At 40.4% G+C, this 16,223-nt stretch overlaps 1 protein-coding gene across 1 annotated transcript; it reads left to right on the top strand.

Annotated features, from left to right (window-relative positions):
- The first annotated feature begins 634 nt into the window (after positions 1-634).
- CLDN1 (claudin 1) lies at positions 635-14,601 on the top strand. Its single transcript, XM_082655114.1, has 4 exons — positions 635-991; positions 9,709-9,873; positions 12,276-12,360; positions 14,069-14,601. The coding sequence occupies exons 1-4, from the start codon at positions 769-771 to the stop codon at positions 14,229-14,231; spliced, it is 636 nt and encodes a 211-aa protein (XP_082511240.1). The 5' UTR covers positions 635-768; the 3' UTR covers positions 14,232-14,601.
- Positions 14,602-16,223: the final 1,622 nt, after the last annotated feature.

Genomic DNA, 16,223 nt, shown 5'->3' with positions numbered 1-16,223 from the left:
CCCTTGCAAAAATATGATTCTAGGAGAGATCTTGAAGGGAAGAAGGGGGCAGAGGGAGGAAAGGAGGAGAAGGAGGCTGAACCGAAGGGAGGTAAGTGTGTGTGAGGGAGGGAAGAGGGGTGGAGAGAGATAGGAAATGTCTTTTAAGCAGATAGTGGAAAAAAGTTGAAAATGAAACTGTGCGCCCCTTAAGGTCTCTATTTTTCATCTTTATGCGTTTTTACTGTTTAGACATACGGAGTCATTTTTGGATAAACGTAGATTGAATGAATGGAAAGCCTGGGAAGGCCAACAGAGGAAAAGAGCTAGGGGAGAAAAGAGAGGAAGCGAGCTCGGGAACACTCTGCGCTCCTGCTCTTCCTCGGCCTGTCCCCCCTTAGGGGGCGGGACCTTCCGGCCACGGCCGCGTGGGCCATCGCGAGCTCCCACTCTCCCTCTCGCTTCCCCGTAAGCCGCCCCGAAACCGCCAGGGGGAGCTGCGCGGCGGCCGGGCCGGCCGGGGCGGGGCTGCTTTAATTCGCGGCGCCCAGCGGCTCGGCGTCTCAGTCCCGTCCCCGAAGTAGCTGCTGCTTCTCGCCTACCAACTCCAGCTCCAACCCGGACCCGGACCCAGAGCTTCTCCAGCGGCGACGCAGGGTCCGCAGTAACGCAGTCCTGCAGTAACTTCCTCCGCGCAGCTCCGCCACCCCCGGGAGTCCCGGGGCGCACCTGCAAACTCCCGCTTGTGCACCGGCCGCCCGCAAGCCGGTGCGGGAGCCCGAGCGAGCCATGGCCAACGCGGGGCTGCAGCTGCTGGGCTTCATCCTGGCTTTCCTGGGCTGGATTGGCTCCATCGTCAGCACGGCGCTGCCCCAGTGGAGGATTTACTCCTACGCTGGCGACAACATCGTGACGGCCCAGGCCATCTACGAGGGGCTGTGGATGTCCTGCGTGTCGCAGAGCACCGGGCAGATCCAGTGCAAAATCTTCGACTCCTTGCTGAATCTGAACAGTGAGTGCACTCCCTACTACCGCAGCTGTGACCCAGGGACTCAACCCCCCAGTGGCTCCGTTTTGGAGTAGTAGCTACCAAACGACCCTGTTGCGTGATTACATGTCTATCAACCTTCAGTGGATCAAGTCTTCTGATCATGTGCTCTGCCGTGAGGAAGTGAGAGAGACCTGTGGCTTGGGGAAGGGGAGGCCCAGACCTAAGCTCTTGTTTTTCCTCTGACACCCTGGGTGACACTTTTCTGTAGGTGTGGTTTCATCTTACATGCCCACGACTGGGGTGGTGATGGAGCGAGTGAAGGCCAAACTCTAACTTGAGCTCTTAGGCCTCTCCTGGACATTCTCAGATTCTGTGAAAATTGAAGAACTGTAGAGTTGGGTCAAGAAAATGATATGCCTTGAAAAGTTTGGAGACTGGTAGCTTCTCCAGTTTGTAAAATTAAATAGATAATCCCAAAGTTATTATGTAGGATTTTTTTTTTCTCGATCTATCTTTACTGTGGGTTTTCATAGGAGAAATCACATTCCTACATGCAATGTCCCAACCTAATGTCTTCTACTCATCTGAGTTTGAATCTTTTGATTCTTTTGACTTTTAAGAGCCACTAAGTGTGAGGAAGCCCGTATGCATCCCCTGGCGTGACTCTCTTTTTTTTTTTTTAAATAAAGGAGCAATTGTAATTTTTTTTTTTTTTTTGCTTGCTCCAGGTCTTAGTCTCTGCACGAGGGGTCTTCGTTGTGACATGCCGGCTCCTAGTTGTGGCATGAGGACTTTTAGTTGCGGCATGCATGTGGGATCTAGTTCCCTGACCAGGGATCGAACCCTGGCCCCCTGCGTTGGGACCGCAGAGTCTTACCCACTGGATGACCAGGGAAGTCCCTTGAAGAAGCCTCTTAAGATTCTCCAGAGGGTTTAGCTTTCAGGCCAAGAGTGTTCAGAAGAGGCAGATTGTATAATGTTATTTTAGAAAGTGAAGGTGGGTGGCAGGTGGAAGAAGGATGACAACAAAGAGAAGTTCTAAATAACCTCCCTTCATAATATGAAGGGAAGAATGGAACCACTGAAGACAAATGCCACAAAGGAGACACAGCTGATGAGCTCAGCGTTCAGGAGAGCGAGGGCGGGTCTTCTCTTGAGTTTCTGCCTTCCACAAAGGAATTTCTGTGTAATGGATATTGGCTTCTTACTCTGTCGGGTTGGAAAGGATTATATAGAGAGAAATAGTCCTAAAGACGGTGGAAAGACGACAGGAATTTTTTCCTTTCATTTTTTTTTAAAAATAAAAGCTTTTGAGTGTCTTGTCAGAAACTCATTAAATTCCCACTTACTTAGGTAATAACAATTCATGGCTAGAGTATCTTCCTTGAGATATTACATTAGTTGTCCTGAACCTTGTGTCTGTCATGCACTTGGACTAAATCGAAGAAAAGCTTCCTTAGTCTTCGCCTAGACAGGCAAGCCTGCCCACAAGTCCCCTTTGTGTGCTGATGGTAAGCAGTGTTGTCATCGCTCAACTTTACTTCAGTTGTTTTGTCCACCTCCTGCGTGTGGTTTAGTCAAAAGCTATATACTTTAGAGTTGTTAAATCTGTGCCAAATCTGTTTAAACCGCTTGAGTACCTCTGGAATTTGGTGAGTCAGTGTACATACAGTAGTTTTTTTAGTGTTGTCCTTTCAGCTTTTCAAAGTTACCGTATTAGGATTCTTCTATGCCAAACATAAGGAGTATATTAGGTACACGCCTTTATATTATCATTGAATCTACCCATGGATGGATAAATACATGTAAGGAATTGTATCAGACATGTCATGTTGAGGAATTGGCAGATGGAGACCATTCTAAGGGCAATTCCAGAGAGGTCTCTGATTCCTCTGATCAAAATAGTTCATTTTCTACACGTTTAAATAGGTTTCCTGTTAACTGCCTTAAAGGACCAAATGAAATCAGATTGATCCATGTTGTCAGTACTCAGGTCATCCCTACTCATGATAATGTGTTAAAATGTTTTATTTTCACTTATTCCTAATTAATGTAGCTGTTACAGTTTTTAAAGCTGTAGCAGAAGATCTAAACAATACCTTCCCTCTACCCCATACACATTTTGGAGATCTCTTCCTGATGAATTTTTTTAAACTCCAGATCAGATTTCTTTTCATTTTCGTTAAAGCCAGAGTTTATTGAAGGTGGGGCGGAGGCCTTTCTCTCAAAACTGATTCCCAGAAGGAAACTTGACTCATTTGTACCCTCTCCAACCTGCCAGTAACTAACTAGATGTCTTTGGATGGAGGCCAGAGAACCTACCTGTCTCCATTTCTCTACCTGGACAGCTGTGCTCACACCCACCTGATGTAGAGAGCTGGGGAGGTGATTCATTGGCTGGTTTTGGTATAGTTCTGTGACATCTAGAGGTGAACAGGATTATCTGTACGTATAAACAGTGTTCCTTGTAACAAGTTGTGTTCCACAAAGTGCTTTTAGGTAAAAAGCTTAGCTAGAAGTTTCTTGAAATTGTACCTTGTTCTTTTTGCCAGTGGAGCCCATTTGGCAACTTAGGGCCGAGATTCTGGGATTTATCAAGGTTGTAGCGCTAGATATGTTCAAATCCCTTATTCCCTTTCTCTAATTAGTTTCAGCTGTAAAAAGAACATGACCGTGTCTATAGGGATACGGTGTGCATAAGCCAATATACGAAAGGAGATACAGCCAGGGTTGTATCTTTCCAAGAACAAGGAAAGCAGTTTGTGAAAATGGAAAGCAGTTTATGAAAATGTAACTGGGGAACTTCCTGGGGAAACAAATCTTATACCGTGGATTGTGGTTTTACTATGGTTGAGACAGTTTCACTTCCATCCAAGTATGGATGTTTATTGACATTGATGACTGATAGTTGGAATATACAAAAAAGAGTGTCAGATAGAGTTGCAGTCGACTTTTCTTGATTAAACTGTACATCTTGCCTTGTTTTGATCCAATTCTCAAACTTTTGGCAAGCTAGTGCCTATTTCATGTGCTTAGTTAATTGCTTCTTCTGGCTTGACTTTAATAGCTAGAGCTGTCCAAAGACTGGGTTGCCCCAGGAGGTTGCATGGTGGGAGGTGTGAAAGCAGAGGAATAAGCAAGCGTTTTGAAGGAATGTTGTAGGGAAAAATCCAAGTCCCAGACAAATGGGAGGTTAGGCTAGACTTTCTCTAAGTCTCATCTAGCCTTGGGATTCTGTAATTTGTTTATAAGTTCCTCTAGGCTGTTCAACTTGCTTTGCATGAATCCACATGTGTGTTGGTGTGCTTTAATAAGTACTGGTTGTGGGTGAAGTTTCCCAGCACTCTCACCATGATGTTAGGCTCAATCAAAGACCAAAATCACTGACTTGGACAGTCTTTGAAGCACAGGCAGAGGAGGGCACCCGCTTGCACTTCCCTAGACTGCATTATGCCTGCTGAACCAAGGGTGTTTAAGGGGCCATTTGTGCTCAGATCCATTTCAAGAATTAGTTCTGACTTTTGGAATGATGACAGTCAAAACCCAAAGCCAGGCTTGAGTACTCAATTCTTACCCTGGTCTTGCACTAACTAGCCATGTTTATAGTGGTGATCCACTCAATTTCTCTGGGCTGTAGTTTCCCTGCTTATGAAATAGGGCAGAGTAGGAGGAATGGGGAGCTGAATCCATGACTCATTCATCCATTCGACAAACATGAGCCAGGCCCTATCCGTGTTCCTAGAAATGCAGCTAAGAAGATTGGTAAGATGCAAATGTCGATTCCTTCCAGTGCCAACATTCTTTGTTAATAACTGCAGTGAGGGAGCAGAAACAGGCAAGGGGCATGGTTTAGGTTTCCTTGATTGGAGTGATGAGTAAGAGACACAGAGGTAACATGGAAGCGTACATTTAATCATGAGGCAATTTCTCTAAGAAACAAACAAGGTAGCAAAACTGCTTGGCACATCCTGAAAAAGTGGTGAGCCCTGTCTCTTCCCAGACCACAGTTATTGACTGTGCTGGAGTCCTAAGGTCACATCCAACGGCCACCAGTTCATAGTCAATCAAATGGAAATGCTAACAATGAGGACTCTTGAGAAACTTTGAACTTGAGCAAAAGTGAGCAATTTAATAAGGGAAGAAGTCATGGGAGTATAGTTCTGTGACACTCTGTGATGAGTTCCTTTAATTGCAGAGGAGAGAAGAGGATTTTTGTTCTAGTCAGCCAGTGGTCAGTTTATTTATTTGCCTAATACTTATTAAGGAACTACTGATGCAAAGAGAGACTGTGTGAGGGTAGAGACATAATTAAAATCTACTTTGTTTGTGATATATAATCATAGGGTAATAATATAGTAATATGGCTAGTAAACAGCATGAACAACGTCACGTAGTTAAAGGAGATTCTGCTGCTTGTATAGTAAAACTTTAGAAAAGCTTTAGAAAAAAACATTCCACTGACTTGTCTATGCTTGTCTTTCTACGCTTATGTTGATTAAGTTCACTGTAGTAGATCAGTAACTTCTAACTCATTTCTTGTCTCATAAGTAGAGATCTTTGTAAGTATGTTTTCAAATTATACTTTCAGGTTGCAAGTGGTAAGAACTCCTTAAGGAGTCTTTAATCTCAAGATTATCAGTCTAGCTAAGTATAATATAATTAAAAGACTGCCTTCTCCGTGTACTGCTGATAATGATGAGGATAAATAGTGTAACTTGTTGAATGTTTGCTCCAAAGACAACTTCTTTAGTCGCTGATAATAATATTGTAGAGGTATCTGCAAATTTAGTGGGCCAGAAAGGAACGTATTTGCTTCTAGATCTGAGCCGATCAGGTCAACTCAGAGATAATAGTTCAAGACTGTATCTGTCTAGTCTAAAATATTTTGCAGCTTTCAAATATTTCTCAACTTCTCTGCCCTACTGACCATTGTTCCACCAGAAGAAAACTTCATCTTGGGAGCTAATTAGATACATAATTTAGAAAATTTTTAAAAATTATATTGGGTTAAACAAAAAGTATGAATTTTTTCGCCCTAGATGAGTTTCTAGCTTTTAATGATCTAAACTAGATCTGGCTTTATGTAGCAAGATTTTAGTATTCTGAGGCTTTCTAGGAAGGCGTTTCTCAGTATTATTTCAAAGATGAAGCTTAACACAAAAGAGTATTTTTACCTATCATAGTAGAATTTTTAAAGGATAAAGACATGTTCAAATTTAAATTCACTGAACACAGATTGAGTAATCCATGACGCTTGCCAGGTACTGTTCTTAGTGCTTTGGATGGAAATATGAACAAATATTTGGCCAAGTCATCAAGGAGCTCACAATTACATATTTTAGATCTCTGACTTAAAAGGCTTCCATAAGCCTTAATTTGAAGGATTCATATGGTTCCAGCTTAAAACTGTGCAGTTTAGATTCTATCTGCACATAAAACCCTCATAACTTGTAATACAACACTTGCTTACTTTGATCTGTAATTCACCATTACATATGCCCAACTAGTGAGTTTTCATGCTGTTATGATTCTCAGCCTTTTTTTTTGTATTTTTTACATTCCCCCCCCCCATATCACTATAGTTAAGAATTCATCCAGACGTCTCCAGTGATGCAAGATGAGATTTTGTGACATTTCCTAAGTCAGTGGATACCAGGACGTAAATGAAAAAAAAAATTGCTTCACAAAATAACACTATTGCTTTGTCATATTTTTCAAAACAAAACATGATCTCCTTGGTCTATATGGTTTACATGATTCCTGAGTATAGGTTTTTCCCCCCGGGTTTTTTCCCCCATTTTCTCCATGATTTTTTGTGCTTTATGAAAATGATACATTGTTCTATAAAGAAATAAAACATACTAGGGTTTGTACCACACGGAACAAAATATCTGTCCCTTCCCCCTTAGAAATTTTGTAAAAGTAGTGGAATGAGTAAAATGGGGCATGAATTAAATGTGCTTTCTTTGAGAACTGAAAGGGGAACAAACTTAGAGATGAAGACAGTGAAAATGAGATAATTCCGGACGAGTGCAGGTGGAGCCTTGGAGTGGTTGATCCATGTACGCTCCCTGCCTGGGTGGTTTTATACAAGCCTGACTCAGGAGATTGAGGTCCAGCAGACTCCTCGTGAAGAGTAAACCTTGTGATCCAAGTGCTTAGACCTGCTGGGCTGGTGGCCTGCTGTTTTCACATGAAGCACAGATCAGAATGATTATAGAAGCTGGGTCTGGTTTGGGGCCCTATAACTCGAACAAAGTAGAAAACTTCGAGATCAGAGAAAGCAACCACAGTGGTGAATAAAGGGTTGGAAAACTGAGCTTAATGGACAAACAAAGCAAAAGGTGGTGAGAGATGTAAGGGGCTATACATACTTGAAGGGCTATCATATGAAGACAGAGAGTAAAAATCTTGTCACCTCTTCTTTAAGACCCTCCAGTGACTTCTGATCACACTTAGAATAAACTCCAAACCCCTTCCCCTAGCTTGCAAAGTCTTACATGATAAATGCCTTCTGCCTACCTTGCTAACCCACCTCATTTTACTTTTACATCCTACCATCCTCCAGTAGTGACTAGCTTTGCCAGTTTGTCCAGGGTTGAAGACCTTCTCAGGAGTCAGGACTTGTAGCTTTAAAACTGAGACAGTCCTTGGCAAATGGACAGGTGGTCCCCCTGTCCTCCACGTGGATCATTGTGACTTTCAGTATCTCCTCTTCCAGTGTTGTTTGCTTGAAATGCTTTCCTTCTAAGTGGAATTTAGGACCAAATCTGAAATCTGTGTTATGTATAAGAGCTTAGTTATTTTTTATTTTCCTTCTAAGTAATGACTGTCTTTGCAAAAACTGTCGGTAAACCAAAAGGAAGGACACACCATAACTGTGGAGTCCTTAGTATTTTCCTCTTCATGCAACAGTATGGTTTGTGATTCCAAGGAAGAAGTGTCACAAACCCATGGTCCGTGAAACCTGTGTTTTGATTCAGGAGTTCTTGTACCACCCTGAAATCTTACAGTAAGTGTGTGGGTAGGGTGCACACTTGCACACACACATTTATGGGGAAGTAGATCTATGAGGGGAGCATGGAAGTGCCTATGATTTGATTTTAATTGAATCAAGTAAAAATTTATCTTGACTTCCAAAATATCTCTCAAATGCAGTTAAAAAAAATGCCTTTGATACTTTCAGAAAGTGGTTACTATGATTTTATCATAGATTGCCTGGTTATGGCAAGGATGGAAAAATTAACAATTTAAAATTGAAGTTTTAGAAATCTTTAGTCTTTATGATTTGTAGCCTAGGTTCTCAACCCTGAAAATACTGACCCTGAGCCTAGGTCTTAATAGAGAGTGAGATATAAAACCTTTCCATGATGTCAGCCACTTTTTTTTTTTTTTTTTTTTGCGGTACACGGGCCTCTCACTGTTGTGGCCTCTCCCGTTGCGGAGCACAGGCTCCGGACGCGCAGGCTCAGCGGCCATGTCTTACGGGCCCAGCCGCTCCACGGCATGTGGGATCTTCCCGGACCGGGGCACGAACCCATGTCCCCTGCATCGGCAGGAGAACTCTCAACCACTGCGCCACCAGGGAAGCCCTATGTCCGCCACTTTTGAAGACCATCAAGAAGTCAATTGTTCCAACTTCTCCTTAGAGATAACTGTCATTCACACTTTACATAATAAAAAGATGGTCCCAAAGAATAATAAGTAGGTCACCCAAGATAGCACGCTTAGTTACAATGTAAATATTTATATATGCAAAAAGACTTGTCACCTGTTAACACTGTTAAAGAGATAATGATCTTTATTTGAAGGAGGAAATAAAGATAGAATTAATCAAACTCATCTAACCAGCGTAGTTTCAGCTCTTTTTTCTTTGAAAGTCTGTGTGTCTTTACGCTACAGTGATGGTATCACCTTTTTACTCTTTAAGATACTTACTGGCATAATCTCAAACTTGGCCCTATCGATTTGATCGTGACTTAGTATGCCAATGACAATAACAGGAAATTAGAAAATTAGTGGAATCCTGAGAAATACTACATTGAATTATCTCCTATTTTACAATATAGCAGTTTAAATAGTTTTAAAAACTGGTGATATCTCCGAATATAAACCTACTATGTTCCAAAATAACATCTCAAAGGCTGTTATGTTTTGTTCTAAGCAAATGGTTTTCATATCTCCCACCCCACCCGCATCACTGGAGATACAAGTGTTGCTTATCCAGCCATGATAATCTATGAGAAATTCACTAGTTGTCTTCCAAGTTCACCCACCCAGATTTTCTGCAGCTTGATGAGTGAAGTATAAAACTATTGACTATTAACCAAGATATATTGTAAACCATTTTAATTATAAATGTTTTAACATTAAGGATAACACATATGATTGTTATTTCAGAATTAAAAACTCCATTAGTAAGGATTAAAAATGTATTAGTTCAGCTAAACCTATTCAACCAAATCATTAATTATTTTTTCAGAGGATTTTGAGTTTAATGTTGAAAACATAAACTGTTAGAGCTGGAGGAATTCTTATTCATCATTCAGCCAGGTATTTGTTTTTCTGGAGAAGAAACTATGTTGGTTACCTGCAGAAACATCCCTAGAAGCAGAGTCTCCTGACTCCTGTTAGATTTTCTCTCTTCCATACAACATTGAAATATACTCGGTCTTCTACCACTCTTCTCTTGTTGGTCTAGGCGTGATTTTTACATGTTCTAAAATGTTTTCTGTCAGGCACTCTGCAAGCAACCCGTGCCTTGATGGTGATTGGCATCCTGCTGGGACTAGTAGCCATCTTTGTGGCCACTATCGGCATGAAGTGTATGAAGTGCCTGGAAGACAACGAGGCACAGAAGATGCGGATGGCTGTCATTGGGGGCGTGATCTTTCTTATTTCAGGTAAGAGAGGCCCTGTCCCCCTTAGACCTTATTAAACTCTCTCTGACATGGGTTAAGGTATAGTTTTTGCTTTCCTGAGATTATGGTGGATTTGTGGCACTTGAATCGATTGAATTCACTTCCTTTAAAATCTGAAGACATAGGAACCTTAAGTCCATTTGAGTTTCACATTCTCAAATAGGAACCAAATGAAAATCTGTATTCACAGTGGACAGGTCTATTCCTTGAGGTTTCAGGTGCCAACTGGTTGGTAGAACCATTCTCCCCAGGTGAAGAGAGATTTTTCTATCTAGCAAACACTGAGGAACAATTCTGTGTAATTCAGAAAACTTCTGTAGTGTCTCTTCCGATGCTATGTGGGAAAGATGGGGAATGGTGAGAGAGAACATAAAGAATGTGTCAGTCGTACAGGTGTGTGAGGAATGAATGAGACTGGGATTATTGGAGGAAAATGAGGACATCATTCCACGTGGGCAGATCTGACTCCAGAATAAACAGGTGGTACCCATAGATCAGTGAAGAGAAAGGTCAGTTGGAATGGAGGCGAAATGTTGGAATGGTAAGGAATAAGAGTAAATGAGTTAAGAAAGAAAACAGTAGAGAAAGGCCTTGGAAAAAAACCTTGACAAAAGAGTGAGATTACATTTTCCATAGAAAATGAATGTGTATGTATTGCTTTATTCAAGTGTTGATATGTGACCTTTGAGAAAATGAAAGCCAGAAGAAGACATGGACAGGTCACTTGTAAAGCCTTATAATAAGGTTTATATTAAATAAGATTGTGTTTATATATAAAACAATAGACTATTATATATACTAGTTGTCTATTGTTTTGAAATGGACTAGTATATATAGTGTATATATATATATATATATATATATATATATAGTAGTATGTAGTAGTCTATTGTTTTTGAAAACAACACCAGTGATATAATCTACCACTAGGAAACACTAGAATTAGACTTTTTTCTCATTTTCTCTTTAACAAAAGTATGTGGATTTCATCAATAATGAAGGAAGAGTGCCTGTGACTTTGCTAAAGGTTTGGTTAAAGTTTATTCAAATTAATCCTAGATAGCATTTTATTCCCAACAGTTTGATTTTACATCACAGGCTGTGAATGCACTTACTGTGTAGGACCCTTCCTCCGCTTGCCTTCTTGTAACTCCAGTACATCACTTCCCCGGTCTCAGGGACTTCCTAGGGAGTGAGGCTTGCAAGTTCTACAGCACTTGCATGGTCTGCTTGAGCAGCCAAAGCAATGGTGTTTTCTCTCAAGTATTAGAGGCAATTAGGTTGGACCACTTTTTTTGTAGGAGGAAGGGAGCAGAGGGGGTAGCATAGAAATATTTAATCTGTCTAAATGGATGAATTTTTAGAATGGCTATAAAAAGAAGTTAATTTCTTTGGATAAGAAAAATCAAGGTGTTGTATACTTCTTATGAATGATAGAGTGGGTTATTTTGACTAAGTAGTTTCTCTGGCCTTACTGAAATATGAAAGGCATGAGAAATTGAGTGTTCAGCACATATTGATCTGATGTGGCACTACAGCGAATCTCATGGCAAGACCTGGCACATCTGGCCAGTGAGGCTGTAGGAGTTCAGGTGATCTAGTGCACTCTGAGACAGGTCCTACTCGTTCCTGCTATCTAGCTATTTACTTTCATTTTGATTCTTCAGAAATGTGAATTTTCGGGCTTCCCTGGTGGCGCAGTGGTTGAGAGTCCGCCTGCCGATGCAGGGGACACGGGTTCGTGCCCTGGTGGTCTGGGAAGATCCCACCTGCCGCGGAGTGGCTGGGCCCGTGAGCCATGGCCACTGAGCCTGCGCGTCCGGAGCCTGTACTCTGCAACAGGAGAGACCACGACAGTGAGAGGCCCGTGTACCGCAAAAAAAAAAAAAAAAAAAAAGAAATGTGAATTTTGAGTTTTGGTCAAGGAGAATGTAGAAGGGTTTTCATCTTCCCTTTTGTATTGTAAGTGACTAGCTTTACTAATAAGGACTTTGGTTTTACCAAAAGTAGTCTAACACAGTGATGTATAACAATATATTTGAAAGAGATCTTAAATGACATGAACCTGCTGAATATTTCCAACAGAATGTTGTTTGTGCCGGTGACCTTCAACTCTAAGTGAATAAAATGACATGAACATTATAAACTATGCCTAACTCCCACCTAATATTTTCATCTGTCTTAAGAGAATACTTAGAATAAATCATGTCTGAACCTCTAATCTCCCTAAATTAAAGTCGTCTGAATTAAAATGGATTAAATTAAAAATGTCAGCACTATTGATGAGATTTAATTCTTGTAAAATACTTGTAAATTTAATGAGCCGTATATTTATGCTCAGTGTTCCATAGTGATTAACAGTCTTTTGTTTTGAATTTCTGTAGGTCTGGCTATTTTAGTTGCCACAGCATGGTATGGCAATAGAATTGTTCAAGAATTCTATGACCCCATGACCCCGGTCAATGCCAGGTAATGCTGTTCACTCCTAAAATAGTTTGTTCTCTGAGAAAATACCCCTTTAGTGTTCTGCAAAGTCCAGCTTGTGCCGTAGCTTCCCAGATTTGCTATCCAGAATTTTATGGAACTTCTGTCAAACTTGAAAATAATTTGAATGGCCTGTGCCTCATGTTAAAAATAGTCTGATCATTGCTTTAACAGCCTGTATTGATAACAAAATGAACTTCGAAGTAGAAAAGTTCTAAGCTGTATACTTTCCAAGTGTATGCTGGACCTTTTTTCATATTTAAAAAATGTTTTTAAGATGAATAAAGATACCAACGTGTTTGAAATTTTATTTTTGAAGTGTATTCTGAAACTTTTAACACTTGTGATTATTTGTAACTAAACACAATTTATGACTGATTGCAAAAATAGTACTGTTGTAGAGGTTAACAAATAATGTCATTTCTAATGGTTTAATCCTGTTTATGAAAAAACAATTTATTTATGAAAAAGAAAAGTTAGCACTTTGAAATATTGTGTTCCATCACAACCATAAAAATAACTTTAGAAAGGTCATCCTTCTTAATATTGCAAGTTGTGGAAGTTAAAGGGCTGACTCTTGGCTCTCACGTAATGACACCCTTTGATCAGAGACACGGCTCTTTGTCTCACTGTGTTCACATCTTTAAAGCCGAATAACTATATTCTGAGTCAGAATGTTAAGATGTAATTATTGTTTGTTGAGCGCTAAGACGAATGGATGAAAAATCCCAGTGGTGGAGAGATAAGGTATGCTTCTTTGTATAAAATCACCCACGTAGAGGAGAACACATACTGCAGTGATTGTGTTGGGACCCATCCCATAAGATCTACACTGTAAGGACAGAATCTGCTGGAGGTCAGTAGGCTAAAATTTTACCAGTAATGGATATGAAAGCACTTTATAAATTACTAGGCACCGTACGCTTATTTACATTGTCTCACATGATTCTGAAAGCAGTCCAGTGAGGCAGATGGAATCATCCTGCTTTAAGAGAAGCAGCAGCTGAGGTTGAGAAGAGGAGTTACTGGCCCACAGTTTAGCAGTTGAGAGTTTGCATCAGAATTCAAACTCAGGCCTTATAACTCTAGATCCAGCCCTTCTCTCTCCTTATTGTCCACCATCAGTCACAGATCTTCTCCCCAGAAGTATGGCTTCATACATCCACCTGGATCAACTTAACCTAGAATGATCTATGAGCTGATTAGAAGTCTTTTTCACAAAACCATAAATTTCAGATTTCAGTGCTTATCAGTGATTGACTATTGAAAACTCTGTCTCCAACACCCTCTAGCAGTTTCTTTGTAGAATTTGGTTGCTACTTGGTGATAGCATGACTTGTTAAGTTTTAGCCTAGGAACCATTGTCCAAACCTGACTTCCCAGGTATATATAAACATGCTTTACAAGTCTCCTACACATGAAAAAGTCTTTGGAACTATTTGTATAATTAACCTGGCGTTGCATGCCACATTGCCTGATCTACTGTTGCAAATTGTCAACAGCTGCAATGTGAACATGCTCGTGTGTGTGTCCACAAACCTTAAAGTACTTCGCAGAACTTAAAGGGATCATGGGGGATTTTTTTTCAGCAGAAAAAATATAATGAGTGTGATATTGATTTCATTCTTTAATTATATTAGAGAAGTTTCCAGTGATTCACTGATTAAGCAAATACATTGTCTCTTCTTTTTAGGTATGAATTTGGTCAGGCTCTCTTCACTGGCTGGGCTGCTGCTTCCCTCTGCCTTCTGGGAGGTGCCCTACTTTGCTGCTCCTGTCCCCAGAAAGCAACATCGTACCCAACACCAAGGCCCTATCCAAAACCTGCACCTTCCAGTGGGAAAGACTACGTGTGACACAGAAGCCAAAGGAGACAACCCTGTTGGAACAACCAGAAAATGAACATTGAAATACTGTATTGGCGTTAAGGTCTTAGATTTTGACTATTGTAGTCTGAACTGTGGTATTATCAAAAGAACATATTTTGTTAAATACCCATTGCTAAAAATGACATAGTCTTATTTTATCTCCTTTCCTCAATATAAGAGGGAAGCCTTTTCTATTTGTATTACTGCTTCCCACTGAGTCATCATCTCAAATGTGGGGAGAGGGCATTCCTTAAATATATATAGATATGTACATGTTTTTCTATAAAAAAGTTAGGTAGTAAAACCTCATTATGTTGGTACCAGCATTCTTAAAATATATCTAAAAAAAGAAAAATATATTTATATTGATTAAATAAGTAGTTTATTTGGTATTCTTCTCTTCTTTCTTTATGTATACATATATAATAGGTCAAATATCATTTACCCTCCTTCATCAGCTTTTAATGTCTTTCACAGAAGACCTGACCTACTTTACCAAGTATGAATTATTTCAGCTCTTCACATGTGCCCTTTTCATATGTTTGTATCATACTTTTTTTTTTTTTACTATGATCTTATAGCGCTTGCTCTGTTACCATTCAGTCATTCTTCATGACTTTGTTTTTTGTGAGATTGGGCTTAACTCTCGATTCTGATAACACATTTATATGCCTACAGTGTAATTCCTAAAGTCAGTAAGAATCTCTTACAGATCAGAGTTTTGGGAGCAGATCTTTCTGTGTGACCAGATGGTATATTCCTGTTGACCTTCCCATATGCTCCCTGTACTCTGACCTGTAACACACTTGTTTGCTTTGAAAATATTTGTCCCATTGAGGAGCTGTGTGCTGCTTTCCCAAGTGTTGTGACACAGTTCTATTGATTGAATTTTTTGACCTACTTATTCACAGTTGTATATCCTCCCAAACTACCTTTTTCTTGTCCCCTTCCTCAAACTGTATTGTTTTCTCGTATAGTTTACCTCGTCCCAGAGAGGGATGACCTTTTTGTCTGAATGAAGTGCTAGATTTTCTGTAGTGACAGCCTGATGACAAATATTCTCTCTGTAGCTGTAAGCAGGTCACTTAATCTTTCTCCTCTTTTCCCATCTGTGAAATTGAGATAATGATACTTAACCAGCTGCTAGAGCGGTGTAAGTATTAATTAGTTGATATTATGCTCATTCTTTGAACATGAAATATGCCTAAGTAGTGTCTCTGTTTGCTAAATTGTCTGTTAAGAAGTCATTGAACCAAACCTACACGCAGGCATCCCATCGTTCGGCACCTTCCTTTCTCCACAGGCCCGTTTCCTTCCTTTCAGCGGTGGCCACCATGCTGTTGGTGCTCTGTTCCGTTTTAACAATTGCCCTTAGTTTTCCAGTCTGTGGAAAATGCTCCTTCACTCGAGCAAAATGATGTAATGGGAAGGGTGTTGACTTTGGTGTCTGGAGACCTGATGTGAGTCTTGGTGCTCTCAATTACAGTGTGAGTTTGGGCAGGGCGCTTGGTTGCCCCAGATTTACTGCTTCACTTATAAAAAGAGGATTGTACTTCCTGACCTGCCTACCTGTCAGGGCTGTTGTGGGGATCCAGTGAGATGGGATACATGTAAGTGTGATTTTGTGAGGTAAAAAGTATTATACTAAGGGAAAGAATTAAGGAATTTAAGTGCATAGGTTTTGGATTACTTTTCAAATGACTGAAAAGAGACAAACTGTAAGCAATAGGTTTCTTGCTTTAACCAACCTCTCGAGTGATGAGACACTAAAGTGAATTTCAGATTACTAAGGGAAAAGGATTCTGGGGCAGTCTTAGTTTTCTTCAGTCACTATGGCCTGATGCTTTTTGTGGCTAAGCTTTTCTCCTTTCAGGAATGCGGACTTGACCTAGGACAAGTTTGCAGATGTAATGGGTGAAATAGAAGTGTACATGTTGGCAAACCAAAGAATGGAAGATTTTTTTACTTTTAGTAACTTGC

Source organism: Grampus griseus, assembly GCF_964374135.1.
Source record: "Grampus griseus genome assembly, chromosome: 5".
Lineage (NCBI taxonomy): Eukaryota > Metazoa > Chordata > Mammalia > Artiodactyla > Delphinidae > Grampus > Grampus griseus.
This window is presented reverse-complemented; position numbering and strand designations above follow the sequence as displayed.

What these genes read in the sequence shown, in the direction of transcription:
- CLDN1 (XM_082655114.1), top strand. Translation starts at nt 769, where the DNA reads ATGGCCAACGCGGGGCTGCAGCTGCTGGGCTTCATCCTGGCTTTCCTG. An exon ending in CTCCTTGCTGAATCTGAACA is followed by an intron (nt 992 to 9,708) that starts GTGAGTGCACTC and finishes GTTTTCTGTCAG; the next exon opens with GCACTCTGCAAGCAACCCGT. An exon ending in CGTGATCTTTCTTATTTCAG is followed by an intron (nt 9,874 to 12,275) that starts GTAAGAGAGGCC and finishes GAATTTCTGTAG; the next exon opens with GTCTGGCTATTTTAGTTGCC.